This window comes from Meles meles, chromosome 5, assembly GCF_922984935.1.
Source record: "Meles meles chromosome 5, mMelMel3.1 paternal haplotype, whole genome shotgun sequence".
In the NCBI taxonomy this organism is placed as follows: Eukaryota; Metazoa; Chordata; class Mammalia; order Carnivora; family Mustelidae; genus Meles; species Meles meles.
The window spans coordinates 75050616-75066944 of NC_060070.1; the positions used below are offsets into that span (position 1 = coordinate 75050616).

General features: G+C 36.4%; 1 protein-coding gene across 1 annotated transcript; it reads left to right on the forward strand.

Annotated features, from left to right (window-relative positions):
* Positions 1–4609: 4609 nt before the first annotated feature.
* KIAA0408 (KIAA0408 ortholog) lies at positions 4610–16038 on the forward strand. Its single transcript, XM_046005648.1, has 5 exons — positions 4610–4757; positions 8796–9155; positions 9245–9324; positions 11130–12459; positions 14741–16038. Exons 1-5 carry the CDS (start codon positions 4623–4625, stop codon positions 14912–14914), a joined length of 2079 nt encoding a protein of 692 aa, XP_045861604.1. The 5' UTR covers positions 4610–4622; the 3' UTR covers positions 14915–16038.
* The last annotated feature ends 291 nt before the right edge of the window (positions 16039–16329 follow it).

Sequence of the window (16329 nt, forward strand, 5' to 3'; positions counted from 1 at the left end):
TTCCTGCCTTAACCACAGGGACTCAGAAGTAGGTTACATAGTTTATATAATGCTACCTTAGCCTTGTCGAAGGAAGAACACATGCGTGACTAATGCAGTTCACTCGATCCTTTTATATTTGCTCTAATAAATTTGTATTCCGAATGAAATTCTGTATGAAGTGAACTGATACAGAGTTGGAGACACAGAGAGGGATGCAGATGGCAGAAATCCTTCCTCCTCTCCCACGTAGATGCCAGTATCCATGGGCGAAAAGTGTGACAACTAGGAACAAAGAGAACTTTTGTATTTGCCTCAGTAGAGAGCACTGAAACTGAGTTTTAGAATCTGCTGAACCACTTTACCCCGTAACTTCTCATGATAGGACATTATGTTCCTACAAAGTTGCCCTATTGGATTTTTTTTAATATTTAAGGAGAATTATAATAAAAGTTTTATGTAAGATTTGTCTATTCAAATTTTTATTAACAATAAAAAAAGTTGCCTGAATATTCAACTTGCCATGTATTCTTAAAATATTTGAAAAATACTGATGGCAAAAGACAGTCATTGAAAAGATGACAAATATTGGGGGCGCCTGGGTGGCTCAGTGGTTTAAGCTGCTGCCTTCGGCTCAGGTCATGATCTCAGGGTCCTGGGATCGAGTCCCACATCGGGCTCTCTGCTCAGCAGGGAACCTGCTTCCCTCTCACTCTCTCTGTCTGCCTCTCTGCCTACTTATGATCTCTCTGTCAAATAAATAAATAAAATCTTTAAGAAAAGATGACAAATATAGATTTGTTTCTATTAATTTTCTAATTAAATAAAGGTGAAAATCGTAAGTTTTATTCCAGAGAAAGAAAACATAAAGAAGGAAAAATGAAGGCAAGGAAGGAGGGAGGTAGGGAAGAAAAAAAAAGGGAAGGACAGAAGGAAGAAACCAAGAAACAGGCATTTACTGAGCACCCATTAGGATTCAAAACCATGTGAGGCACTTTTATTAAGCGTTCTCCCTCTTTTGTTCATGTAATCCTCACTACTACTCTATGGACCCCATTGTATTTCTGGAGGAAAAGCAATAAATTCAGTCATATTACGTTTGACATTTATGACATGACATAGATGCTAGGAAGACAACATAAATCCTCCCACAAAATTTGGCACAGATATTGCTCTATAGGAATTTTCTTTCAAAGGCTTGCTTTTGATCCATAACCATTACATTTCCTGGCACTAGATACTGCTCTGGTCATGGAAAGGGGAAGCTCTGTAGATTGGCCCTGATCCAAAGTAAGTGATGAGTTCGGCTGTTTGCAGTTAAGTGCAGGATTCTGTCTGCTTTGGCAACATTACCTGGGTTCATGTATAATGTTGTTACAAAAAGCAAGCCTGAAGTAGTTTTCCTGGATGATCTTCAGGTAGGTTTAAAAAAAAAAAAAAAGAATAGTCTGATACCTTTTAACCTTGGTCTGGAAGTGATTAAGGAAGAAGAGTTAGCAATAGAAAGAAAAATTGGAGGGGCGCCTGGGTGGCTCAGTTGGTTAAGCATCGGTCTTGGGTTCAAGTCATGAGCTCTGGGCCTTAGGTTCTCAGCAGGGAGCCTGCTTCTTCCTCTCCCCCCTGCTCCTGTTCCCTCTCTTTCTCTCTCTCTCATAAATCAATAGAATCATAAAAAAAAAAAAAAAAAAAAAGGATAGTTTAGAAAAGGGAAAGAAAATTGGGGCCATTTCCTATGTAACTATAGGAGAAACTTTGTGAAGATTTCTGAATATTTCCTGTGCTTAACAACTGGACAAAACATGGGCTGTCATAACACCTTCTTTCCAGGTAGCTTGAAATTAATCTGCTCCCTTTCTATAATTTTCTTGGTTACCTTTGCAGCTACCTCTTGAGGTCTTAAACCACTCCACTGTCCCTAAGAAACCGCAGTGTTAAGTACCTATTGTAAGCAACAGAGTTTCAGCTCACAGTCAATTACATATAACTTCAAAGCATTCTGCCAGTCAAAAAAATAGGCACTGTGCATTTCCTGTGAAGAGTTAGTAGATGAAATTAAAAGATTTCTAGGTAATCAAGATTAATGACAGATCTACCAAAACAAAAAGAAAACAAGATTGTGTATATTCTTTACTATCTTCATTTTGTTAGATCTTCATTGACGTATTTATTTTAGGCAACTTGCTTTGGGTACTGTGGCCACTGGTCACTGGCTCACAGGTGTTGAAGGTAGCAAAAGGACAAAAGGGTGGACAGAGGAGATGGAACATGAGACTAGAAAAACAGCATGGCTAAGTGGATAAAATGAGACATGAGAGCATCTCAGATCTGAAATTAGCTTCTTTTCTTGACTGAATTAGTCACAGTATTAAGACTGTCAAAGAAATAGGTAAAAATGACAAAGGCTCTGTAGCAAATTGTTTATGAGAATGACAATGTAGATTGCAATATTTATGGGCTGTTTTTGAAGGTAGAGCCCTATCTAGGGCACTCATTTTTTTTTTAATCCTTATTAGTCTATTATAATTCATTGATAGATTGCAGCTCAAAAAATATGTTTGGAGCAGTTTACCCCTTGGATATGCATGTTCAGAACAGTCTGATAAAAATAAAATTAGTCTTCTATGTTTATCTTACATTTGGGACACGAAATACACGGCCATCTTCTGCCACTACTAAACAGGGCTTGCTGGGTAGTTATGTCGGCTTCATGCCACAGCTCCAATACCCAAACAGCTATTGGGGTCACTGTGCTCGTAATTAGCATTAGCAGCCACCTGGTAAATTACCACATTTCAGTCATGGCCCAGATAACCGAAGAGCTAGACTTCCAATAGCCATCATTATCTTCAATGGTGATTCAGACATTTTAAATACTCTTTTCCACCCACTAAAAAGTATCAGTCTACCTTTTTTTCTTTTCTTTCCTTTTTTTTTTTAAAGTAGACTTTATACCCAATGTGGGGCTTGAACTCACAACACTGAGATTGAGTCAAACACTCCACCAAACAAGCCAGCCAGGTCCCCATATGCCCTTCTTAATAGAAATTATTTTTTGTAGAAGTCAGACCATGATTTTTTAAAGGAAGAACTAGGGAAAATGTGTAGATTTCTCAAACAATGTTGCCTACCATGTGTCATATAATCTTTGAAACAACCCTTTAAGTAGCATCCATTTTAATGTAAATAAATCTCAGAGATTTTAGATGATATATAACAGAATTACTGATCTGGTATTTTAAGTTGCATCTTCAGGGGTGCCTGAGTGGCTCAGTCCGTTGAGTGCCCAGCTTGTGATTTCAGCTCAGGTCAAGATCTCAGGGTCATGAGATGAAGCCCTGTGTTGGGCTCTGTGCTGGGCATGGAGCCTGCTTAGATTCTCTCCCCCTGTCCCCTGCCAACCACACACACACATGCCATCCAAATAAATAAATAAATGTTAATTAAATAAATTGCATCTTCAAGCCTAAATATGCATACTCGAAATGCTAGAAATCTAATTATTTCAGTCACTGCTTAATGTGATCAAGGATATCCTTGCAAACGGAGCAGTGTTTTCTTCAGTGTTCTGTATTCAATAGGCTAAACAGATTGTGGTATATGGTCCATTAGAATAAAATCAGAGCATGTGGTTCCCAGGATGGCTTTGCTGCTTTTACATTTTACTTGATGAGCTAAAATAATGAACATATTTTTATGATTCAGTTTGGTTTTCTGCTGCTATGTTAGTCCCACCCAGATTGACTACCAACTCAGGGGTCTTATCACTACAGTCCTCACGTTTGTCATGGGCTTGCGACTCTGAATATAAATGGAGACTGTGATCCTATACTACTCAGGACTTCAATGCACAGAAACACACAATCCGGTTGCATCAAAACAGAAGGAATTCTGTTGCAGCAGAATCTACCACAGTTGTCTACGGCCATACCACCCTGAACGCGCCCGATCTCGTCTGATCTCGGAAGCTAAGCAGGGTCGGGCCTGGTTAGTACTTGGATGGGAGAATCTACCACAGTTGTATGGATAGGACAGACCACCCAGTGGAATTTTGTACTTCTACTCTAAGATAGTCACACAAAAATTCCATCTTTAGATTAGGTGGTTGGTTAAAGGAATGCTTACATCTTACATATGCATTTAAATATAATTTTGCTGACTTGTTTCAGAAAGGGGGGAAAGCCCATTTGAGAAAGGGGGAAAAACCATTTGGACGATACTTACTTTTTGACTGTGTTAATTCTTTTTTTCTTTGTTTCTTTGTTTCTTTCTTTTTAATTAATTAAGTAGGCTCCAACATGGAGCCCAGTGCAGGACTTGAACTCACAACCTTGAGTCAGTGACTTAATCGACTAAACCACCCAGGTGTCCCAACTGTGTTAGTTCTTCTTAAGCAGATTGTTAATCATCTTCTGTCTTAAGTACGGTTTTCCTATAGTTTGTTTATGTCGATGGCTCTTAACAAAGTGATAACATGTTTCCAAAAAGCAAATGGATTTGGAACTCTTTCTCTTTATGTTTATATTAGGCTTTATTTTAAAGGCAAGTGAGACTGCTTTGAATAAAACAGCTCCAAGTTTCCAAGAAACAGTTGAGAAGGCAGAGACAAGCAGAAATACCCCTTCACTAACACTCACACGGTTGCCATGGACCTGCATAAGCAGTGGGAGAACACAGAGGCTAACTGGCACAAGGAAAAGATGGAATTACTGGACCAGTTTGACAACGAAAGGAAGGAATGGGAGAGTCAATGGAAAATCATGCAGAAGAAGATAGAAGAGGTACAAATTGATTTGTTTTGAATACATTGAAACTGAAAGCTCAGAATGAAAATTCTGTTTGAGATTCTGTTGTACTGGAAACGATTTCTGTTTTCCTTATTCTATCTAAGAGATGCACATTGAGTCTCAATGACATTTACTAGACCAAAAATAGCAGAACCTTATCCAGTGGTATTGAAGGGACTAGGTGGTTTTTTTGTTTGTTTTTTTATAACCCTGCATGGAAATTAAGAACTTAAATGTCATTCTAAAGTGTAGCAATTTATTATTTTCTGACTAAAGTGACTTGGTATCAAAAATGAGTTTTGTTTTTGTTTTTGCATGAATTTTCAAGCACAAGACCCGGGAGGAAAATGTAAGAAAAATGTAATTGGTGGAACATATATTAGCAAATTACAATTGGGCTTTAAAATACAGATCTTTTCTGAAATGATTTATGAATCATGTCTACTAAAGGAAATTGCATATTAGATAATTCAGCATAATCGAAAGGAGTGTCGTATATCAAAATGGTGGTGGACATGATATTTATTCTGGCAGAATGTGCCACATTTATTGGCACATTTGTTAAGAAAAGGGTTATGAAAAACAACATGTCATGACTCTGACACAAATAGTCATTTTATCCCCATTAACCATCCCTCCCTGATGGTTAATTTCTTCCCTGGCCCGGGAATATTTCCTTCAAGTATTTACATTGATGTATTTTTGAGCTGGTTTCAACTGAAAATTATTTCTACTTATCTTGCTTTCTTCTAGTGCTGTCCATGTTGTCATGTGGTTTGTGCACGTTGCCAAAGTGATTCTTTTAACAGACTCCTTGGCCTTTACTCACAGGCTATCAAAGCTGGTGCTTTATGTGTTTATAGTATAAATATTTTTCTTATTAACAGCCGTGTAATTGCTTGTGAATAGAATATAAATCAGCACACTACAAGGAAAGATTAAAAAGAGTGACTATTCAACTCTTCCTGTAACAGAGCTGAGAAGGCAGACATGCAGTGTGTGATTCGATTGAAATGAGAATCCACTGCTCATACCTCTGTGGTTTGGAAAGGATGTTTTGCTTATTCTCTTAATTCCTCTTTATCCAAAGACTAAGGTGGATGAAAACAAGGAGATGTCTAAGTCAAATCAGAATCCAAAACTCCAAACAGAATCCTGAAGTCATGGGTCATTGCTTCCCAAAGGATTGGAAGACTAGATAATTCTAGCATTTAAGCAAAAAAAAAAAAAAAAAAAAAAAAATTAAGGAGTCAAGATTAGTCTAGCCAATTGTTTAAGCAATAGAGCTAAAATAATCTGTCAGCAGGTGAGACATTGTATTGTTGTATTGTCAAATAATTATTCTAACAACTCTGAAGTTCTATCTATGGTAAATATTCGCCTTTTTGATGAGCAGGCATTAAACGTGTTTTAAACATAGGATGATAGTTTGTAGAAATATTGTTCTTTCTGCATCAAGGAGATAGAGGGCTGTAATATTTTTTCTTCATCTTGGATAGTAGCCATGATGCTATTTGTGTCTTGCCTGAAATATACAGCCCCACTACTGGGAGTATGTTTGCATAATGTGATTCCCCAGAATACCCATAGATAATGTTCTTTCATACCTGAATACTAGCATTGTACTCCCTTTATCATACTAATACATATTTCTTTTCCACTACCAGCTTTGTAGCCCATAAGAATGTACCTTTAATACATCCGTCTTACAGGCTACAAACGAGGGTAGAAAAATTTGAGGAAAACAGGAAGAAAGTATCCTCACACGTCACAGAGAAGCCAGAATTTTTTTAAACTAAAATTAAACAATAACATTTGAAAAAAATTATAACATTCTGTGAGCATAATAGACTTTATTTGTTTAACATATACCACTAAGTTGTGCGTATTAAGTCAGACACAAGTTATTAAGCCATATACTAAAGAATTGTGGGTTCCCAGATGTGCACATGTGATTTGGTTCCAAGAGATATCTTCCAGTGGGAGGATCCAGTGTTGAGTGTTAACAGAGATGCTAATGGTTCTTTGCTCAGCCACTATCCACAATCATTGCACTGCTATTGCAAAACCCAGACGTACATGTTAGTGCAAAACCCAGATGTATTTGGAAACCTGGAGTAATCCAGATAGAAACCCTAAATAGAGGTCTTTGTTTCTGGAATTCTTTTCTTTTTTTTTTTTTTTTTAAATCACATTGCAGTCTTTTCTGCTTGTCACCTTTGTTCAAATGATCAGAGAACCATAAACAAGTGCTGAGTATGAAGGAACAGAGATTTTCTTGTACAAAATAATTTGTTTTCTATCAATAACGTATTATTTGCTTATCCGTACCTCACTTAAATCCTAGGAGAATTTAAGATAGTATATAAAATTTTACAAAAGGTAAAGTATTTCAAAACAAAACAGAACAAAAAGATGAGTTGAAGACAGGAGGAATGATCTTATGTGAATTACATGCAGCAAATCTATCTTTGTAGTAACATAAAAATTAGAAGATGCATGTTTCTCAATATTCAGAAGACAAAGGCAAACCTGTTTCCCAGGAATAGTACTTTTGTCCCTGATTTTGAAAATAAGACAATTTTGTTTTTACCCATAGCTCCTTAAAAAGAGGACAATGTCACCATAAGCATCCTTAGATTTAACATAAACTTTTGAGGGTTGCTTTGTATCAGATCTCTCAAGGTCAGCCCAAGTCATAATGCCCACAAGAGCTCAGAACAAGTAATTTTATGAGGATAAAAATGATTGCTCCATGGCTATAATTCGATGATATCCTGAGATCATCCAGTGACAGATGTGTATCTAGGGAAATATATGAACTGTATAGACTTCATCCAGCAACTCAGCATAGTGCTTCTCTCTGAGATGTGAGTCAACATTGAACAGCAATATTGTCCTCCTTAAATAGATATAGGTTGTGGCCATAAAATGTAGTCATTTGCTTAAATAGTTACCTGAAAGACTCCTTTGAAGTTTGCCAAGCTTTCCCACAGCTCAAGCCTAAAGGGGAAGGCCACTTACTTCCTATATTTAGGGGTGAGTTGTGTGAGTGCCTGCAGTTTAAACTAAACTCTCATCAAGAGATCATTTGGGATCCACTTTAACATAGACTAATAAATGATGGAAGCCTTAGAGTTCTCATATCACATAGGACAGGTCACATGTGTTTTAATCAGGATAAGAAATCTTTTTATTTTTTTAAGATTTTATTTATTTATTTAACAGAAAGACACAGCAAGAGAGGGAACACAAGCAGGGGGAGTGGGAGAGGGAGAAGCAGGGTTCCCGCAGAGTAGAGAGCCGGATGCAGGGCTTAATCCTAGGACCCTGGGATCATGACCTGAGTTGAAGGCAGACGCTTAATGACTGAGCCACCCAGGTACCTGAGAAAGCTTTTTGAAAAAAACAAAACAAAACAAAACAAAAAAAAAAACTCTTCTTAAAAAAAAAAAATCTCAGTGGTACCTAGCAATACCTTAGTAACACCAACATATCTTCCAATGGAAACATCCTTCAGCTGCACAATGTCCACTTGGGGAGTGGAATGAACTGGAACACTACATGATATTGTCAACTGTTTAGACACTTCACCGTTGACATGCAAGTAAAATCATGTATTTTTTTTTAGAATCATATATTTTTAAAACATCACTTTAGTATCAGTTAAACCAGATTTTATTTATTTATTTGACAGAGAAAGAGACACAGTGAGAGAGGGAACAGAAGCAGGGTGAGTGGCAGAGAGAGAAGCAGGATTCCTGCCAAGCAGGGAGCCCAAAGTAGGACTCAATCCCAAGATCCTGGGATCAAAGCATGAGCTGAAGGCAGACGCTTAACAACTGAGCCACCCAAGTACCCCTGACTGATCAGATTTTAGAAGCACTACTCAGAGGCATGAGCACTAATACCCCAGGCTAGTTAGTATATCATGATATGGCAAAGAGAGCTCAAAATAGTGTGCTTGGTATCAAAAATATTGACCATGTGAATTAGGAGGAGAAAAAAGCTTTATCTTTGTTTTCTTTGCAGCTTTGCCATGAAGTAAAGCTTCGGAGGAAAATCAACATGAATGAACGTGCTAAGATTATCAGTCATGATCGTGAGAAAGCAATTCGAGATCAAGTGCTGGAATCTCCAAATGACCCCAGTTCAGGGCGATGTGAATTTACAGGGATAAATCACAGGGATGGTCTGGAAAAAGAAAATAAAACAGAGCAGAGCTTACTCTGTGAGGGAAACCAAATGTGTAAGGAACAAAAAGCAACAAAAAAATCACAAGTAGGGTTTATGGATCCTTTGGCCACAGAGAACCAAAAAGATTGTGAGGCCTGCCCTGGTCCGAGGACTTGGAGGGAAGAGAGCAGGAGGTGTTCTGGGGCCCTCAACTTGGTAAGTAAGACTGTGCTTGGCCTAGAACTGTTCCTAAAGAAATATTTACATTTCAAAGCGCTAACGTGCTGTTGCTTGTATGTATAAAGGCTCTTGAAGAACTTGCCAAAGTTAGTGAAGAGTTGTGCAGCTTTCAAGAGGAAATCCGAAAGCGGTCTAACCGCAGAAGGTGGGCTGATACATCTATGATTATTTTCTATGAGAAAATCAAGACAAATATTGTTTTCAGTGAATGAATCCAAACTGCCTCCTCTTTATACTTGGTTCGTGTGAATTAACCATGAGTTATTAAAGGGTTATCATAGGAGATAAAAACTTTAATTGAATATTTCTCTGCTTACTAATTCTTACACCAAATCTTTTCATTGTCTCCATAATTTGACTGTGAGGAATACTGCACTCTTCTGGTGTTTGGTTAAGGGACACTCTCCAGAATAATGTAACAAGTATCTTCTTGTGTAGTTCTTTCTCATTTTGAGTGTTGGCTGGTGGACAAGTACACAGCGGGGCTAATCCAATTAAAAATATCTTAAGATTTAACAATGTGGAGTTTTAATTATATAATGATGTTCTAGTGGAGTATTTAATACTTAAGTAATTTATTTCTCTACATTTACTATGTGTATAATGGAAGCATACATAATTCAGAACAACCTATTGTAAGTATGCATACACACATATACGATGATAGTAAACAGTGCTATTTCAGTTTAGAAGCACCTATATAATTATAAAAGTAAGTTTTCACCAAATTAAAAATTAAGTTGGAATTCTCTACAAGGTAAGTAAAGATAGATTGTTCTAGGATCAACATTTATGTCCTAGTGAAGGAGTGTGTTCCTCTTACAAACAGCAGCAGTGTTTCTCTTGGCTCTTAGGAATACCCTTAGTTCTCTTTAGCTCTTAGGAAGCTCAGAAAGAATTTTTGTATTGACTTACAATAGTTTTTTTTATTCAACCATATTTTATACATAATTTTGCCCTCTACCTGGCCATTTTGCTTTTGCCTACCATTCTCCATTACTGAGTATTTATCTATACTTTACTGTATTCTATCTTGTAATATTTTACAAGCTGAAGAGATATAAATATGATTTATATTTATCAGTATGATCAATTTAACTTGTGAATTTATCTTGTTGCTTTATTTAGGTTTTTTGTTTTGATTGAACTTAGAAAAGACTCACTTGCCAATTTTCTTTTACAAATCACAACTGGTATAAAGTTCTCCTTGTTACTCCATGCACTTCAGAAGGAAAGTTCAAGTATTGTATTTGAATTAGTATGTAATTCTAATTCATTATATTTACATTACAATTTAGCCTAATATTTCTTTCCTCCTTCCCACTCTGCTTTATGATCCAGCTATACCAAAGGACTCTCTTGCCCTTGAAGAGCCTCCTATTTTTATTGTAGCTCACTTTGCCTATATGCCCTTTTATTCACGCCCCAAATTCTTACTTTTGTTTCAAGCCCAAATGACACCTTCCACTTGGTATTACTCATGTTTCACTGAGCTTGTATTCAGATTTCTGTCACACTGCTTAGTTTAGAATGTCATTTCAAATCCAAGAGAAGGAAGTTGAACTCTCATGACATAATGACGAGGCATTCAGTCAGCAGAGCAGAGATGAGAAAATGGTAGAAGGGAACCTGTAAAAATGGGAAGACCAGTGGCAGATACCCCAAAGACTCCACAGTCTAGTCTGAGTGTAAGAGACAGTTTGCGAATATAATGGAAAGATAGTTTGGGTCAGAGCAGGTAGACCATGAATGCAACGCTGGGAGGTGGGCTTTATCCTTCAGGAAAAAGGACTTGGAGGTTTTGACTAGAGAATTTATATGAAAATGCTGTTTGAGGAATTTGGGAGTCCTTTTCTTATTGCAGAAATTCATTGCTTAAGCCATGGTTTCTTTTGAGAACTCATCCTAAATAAAATTATCACTAATATATCATGTTTTATAATTGTTTAGGATGAAGTCAGATTCGTTTCTTCAGGAAATGCCAAATGTAATTAATATGCCTCACAGAGACCACATGGTCAATGATGGCCAGGGCATTCTTCCCCTCAATTTAGAAAAAGAAAAGCAGAAAAATAGGAAGAACCTAAGTACCAATGTGCTCCAAAGCAATTCTCTGAAGACATGTGAACTTGATACAATTGATCTGCAAAGAAATGAAATTCCACCACTTCCTCCTCCAAGAAGCACATCTCGAAATTTTCCCAGCTCCTATTCCGAAAAAACTCATGAAAGTTTGAAGGAAAATTTAGATCACTGCAGCCAGGTGGCCCAAGAGGGTCAAGATGAAAGGAACTGCAGTCCTGATTTCCTTTTGAGGCACAATGAGATGCCTATCCTGTGTCTAAATGAAGGCAAGACTTTGAAAGATGGTACCGTGTCTCCTTCTTTGGCCCCCAAAGCCAAAATAGGTAACAAGCCTTCATGTAATGAAAATGTTGGACTTAGCATGTGGTCGTATGACCCTGGGATCAGTGCAAAAAATAGTCCGTCTCCATTGTGGTTTCAGAAAACCTGCTTGACTCCCAATAAGCCAAAGTGTGAAAAGATGATTCCAGATCACCCTACTAAAGCTCATCCTAATCTTCATATAAGCAGTGACTATAGCTCCTCAGTGATAGAGAGCAGTGGCCCACTTAAAAGTGTCAGTTTTGACTTTAAGAGGACAACTAGAAATGAAAAACTAGCAGCAAAGACTGATGAATTTAACAGAATCGTATTTAGAACAGACAGAAATTGTCGGGCAATACAGCAAAATCAAAACTACTCAGAATCATCTGAAGATCTTAAGCCCTGTGATACCGTAATTACTCATACAGGTAACATCTCAGAAAATGACAATGTGTCTGATATTCTGAAAACCAGTGTCCACGTGCCTGTGCCCAGAGAAAATGTGCGTGACAGTCCCACCACAATATCCACAACAGGCCTTGTTAAACAAATGCAGGAACACATGAGCACCAGCGGTTACCGCAATATGCTCCAAGAGCATGACTGGAGACCCAGTAATTTGTCTGGTCGGCCAAGATCAGCTGATCCTAGGTCAAATTATGGTGTTGTGGAAAAGCTGCTGAAAACCTATGAGACATCCACAGGATCTGCAGTGCAAAATTCTAAATGCTTCCAGGATAACTGGACCAGATGTAATGCTGACGTTAGCAGTGGGCCCATGTTAAATCAGCATGTAGAAATACTTCAGTTAGAACAAGAGCTTCAGCAAAAGCCAACTGTGTGTGGAGCACAGCAAGTGAAGCAAGGAGTAGATTGGAGAAAGATAACAGAGGTGAGAAAGCAATTAACGTGTGTTGGGAGGACTGTGTCTATCTGCAGCAGTGACTCAGAGTTCAGTCAGTGACCCATTTTTACAACTAGAATGTAGGCACATGGTTTGGCATCTTCTTAATTTCTTGATCCTTTATTTGTGAATAAGTGTAAACTTTAGGACTGTTAACACGAACCTCTTAAAATACGGTTTTTAAGACTGGGAATAGTACCTTACAACTTCTTTAAAATTTTGAAATGGGACAACATAAATAAAATAAGTAGAACCAAGAACCTCAAGAAGATTCAATGTTTGTTGTTTCTTTCTTAAAAATAAAACATTCCAAATGTGCATTTATTGGTTTATAGAATTTTATTCTTTCAGTGTTTATATTTTTAAAAGAATATTGGAAATATTTTAAAAATAATTTCTTGCACTTTTCAGTTGTTGGCTATGATTGGTTCAGTCATTCCCAACATTTGATTCATGTTTTTTCTCATGGGATTAGTCACATGGATGTGGCTGTGGGTCTAACACATTGTAAAATAATGCTTTACAAAGTTCTCTTTTTTTGTGTGGAACAGAAAGGCAGTACATGGAAATAAAATATTATAGCTTAAAATTTTTTAAGGTCATTCTTATTGGTGTAAATTCCTAACATGAAAATTGTCCCCTCCCAAAAAAGTACTTAAGTAAACTGTTATTCTTTTTTTGTTCCAGTCTGTTTGCAAAAGGATATAGTTTTCCTTAGCTATAGGAGGAAAATATAGTTGAAGAGATTGGTATTTACAGCAAAGAGCTATCCAACAATCTCTCTTTATGCATAATTTACAAAAAGTTACATGGTGACAGGTTGTTATAATTAGCTAATATTTCAAAAAATCATACTTTTGCAAAATGCAGTGTGTATGCAATATAGTTTTAAGCTATGCAGGTTGCCTTCTTCTAGTGTAAAAATATTATTTTTATGTGGCTTTCAACTTCATAAAAATACCAGTTTTTATCCATTTTACCAGAAACCTTGCCTATTTGTACAAGCTACAAGTAATTACCCTGGTTTTGTATTTCTCCATTTTTTAGTTGAGTCCATCAATACCTGGGAGGCCTGTAAGCTTCAGATGGCAAATGGAAACACTATAAGATACCAGCTAAATACTCATCAGCTACATTTTTGTACTGGTTGCAGGTTTGGGAGGGGTCCTCTACCATAGATTCTTAAGTGCAGTTTTTCATCCCCTCCCCCACCTGTGGGAGCAAATCTAAAAAAAATAAATAAATAAGATTCCAAAGACATAAAAAGAAATTTCAGGTTATTGTCATAGAAATAGAGGCCATCCTCACTACCCATCTCAGATGAAAGAGCACAGGCTTTGTTGGGAAAGTCAATAATAATACTCGTATAAAATGTGTCGTGGATTATGGACATTGGGGAGGGTATGTGCTATGGTGAGTGCTGTGAAGTGTGTAAACCTGGCGATACACAGACCTGTACCCCTGGGGATAAAAATACATTATATGTTTATAAAAAAATAAGAAATAAATTTAAAAAAATGTGTCGTGGAAACGGTTTTTTTTTTTTTTAATTACAAGGGTCTGAGAATGTTTTTCTACCATTAAAATAGAAAGAAAAGAAAGAAGAAATGAAAGAAAAGGAAGGGACAAGAAGGAAAAGGTTTTAAGTCATCCAATAATGCCCAATATAGATAAGAATTCTGTATTAGCATGAAGTTATATTTTGAAATATTTTAGTGACAATTTTGAAACTTTTGAGAAGTAGTATTAGTGATTCTTGATGGGGAAAAAAAGCATCAGATAAATCGTTCGGTGATCTGTGTGCCTTTTGCTTATGATCTCTGAAAGTGCCAATAACTTGACATAAATGAGCACGGTTTCTCTTATAAAATACTATCTTTTTGTTTTTTAATAACACTAAACCATCCTAATATCCCACTAATAAACATGTATAGTTTCATCTTCAAAGTTATCTAACAAATTTTTGAATCCTGAACTCATAATTAGTTGTAAAAAGAGATCAATTGTATTAAAATGTGGCAGTGTAAAAAGATCTACGAGATTATCAAATACCATATTCCTCATTAAAAGTGAGATGCTTTTGATTCAAGACCATAAATACTAGACAATCACCTTCTTTAGATATCCATGCTGTTACTTGCTTCTAAATAGATTAGTCCATCACCCCTAAAGTTGGGATCCATAATATATATTAAGCAATTAATATATTAATCTATTATCAATTGTTGGTGCTTGTATAGTGAGATGGTTGTCTTCCTTTGTCTCTTAGGAATCCATGGCAATGAGATCTTCGCATGGAAAAGGATTTTCCCGACCGGCTAGACCAGCAAATCGCCGTCTCCCTTCCAGATGGGCCTCGAGATCTCCATCAGCGCCCCCTGCCGTGCGGAGAACTGCTCCCAACTATACCATTTCTTTGAGATCCGCAGCATCAATGGTCTGAATCTCTGGCCTAGATTGCTGGATGACAAAAGTCCTAATTGCCAAACAGAGCATTCCGAGTGTTTACAGCCAATCCTGTTTCTTCTCTGTCTTTCAAGATCACTGGGACAAACGATTTCAATCTTAACTTCCCATCAGTCTTCAGTGTTTTTAATCTATGGAATAATTATCTTCCTGTATTTTGATTTCTTAGATCAGAATTTTTTAATACCATCCTCATTAATTTGCCAATAGGATTTTATGTTGAAACAATGTACTATATTGTATATTCTAACTTTCTTGCAAGTGGCAGAAAGCAAGGTTATGTGCATGGCCATGTGTTTGTAGATGCATGTGTTGCAATGAGAAGTATCCTAGTATGTATTTAGATAAGAAAAACATATGTGCTAGTGTTGACTTTGAAATTATAACCTGTATACCTATGTATCTTTCTGTTTATTTAAAATTTTTGAAAATATATGGTACTATTTATATTTTGTATACCTTTTAATAGGTATCCACTTAAGGCATTTGAGGTAAATATATTAACTGACCACTTTCTTGGCCCCAACTACATTGAAAAATAAGAATTATACACATTAATAACATTTGGTAGATTTCTAAATACAGCTCATAAATAATTTCTTAACTGACCTAAGGATGGACTAATACCATTGATTTCCTTGTTTACTCTCTTAAATAAATAAAATTGTCACAGGTTTAATAGTTCAGGCTTCTAAAGCAAACATAAAATGTTCACAAAATCTTTTGTATATCATTCGGTAGTCTATTATGGCTTTAACTGAGTACTTGATCCCCAGAGCCATATTATGAGACAGACTTAGAAACAACAGGACTTAAAAATGATCTTATTTTGTCAACTTCAGTAACAAATAATCCTTAAATAGGATATGAAAAGAAATTCAGATATGTTGAATTCTAATTTTTTGTTAAATTGTATAGCTTTTAGTTAAGCTCCTTTATTTGAAGGCATATTTAGAGGTAAGTCATTTCCTTTTTCTTTTTTTAACTTTTCCCCAAAATTAGTAGACAAAAACTAATTTGCTTTTTTAATTAACAAGAAAATATTAAGAATGGTATTTGATTAAGAGCTGAATTATATTTTTTGCAGTTTCTACATACAAAGAAAAAAAAAAGCCTTAAACTAAACCTTGGCATCCATGAGTAGCATAAGAACAGAAATGTGTATTTTGGCCACAATTTGCATCCAGTGAACACATAAGATCTATATTGAGAACTGAAGGAAGTATGAATGTCGAAGTGTTTGGATTTTTATATGGAAGATCTTAGAAGCAACTTTGCTCTCCATTGTCTCTCTATAAAACCAACTTTGGTATTAGGTATGAATTCTATTTAAGCTTTTCTTTATTACCAGAAAGGTTGAGAAAGTCTAGTGACATAAGTATTCAAAGACCT

Bases quoted from the DNA above. Each gene is read 5' to 3' on its own strand.
- KIAA0408 (XM_046005648.1), top strand. From the start codon at position 4,623: ATGGACCTGCATAAGCAGTGGGAGAACACAGAGGCTAACTGGCACAAG. The intron at 4,758-8,795 runs GTACAAATTGAT...TTTTCTTTGCAG, and splicing joins TGCAGAAGAAGATAGAAGAG to CTTTGCCATGAAGTAAAGCT. The intron at 9,325-11,129 runs GTGGGCTGATAC...ATAATTGTTTAG, and splicing joins AAGCGGTCTAACCGCAGAAG to GATGAAGTCAGATTCGTTTC.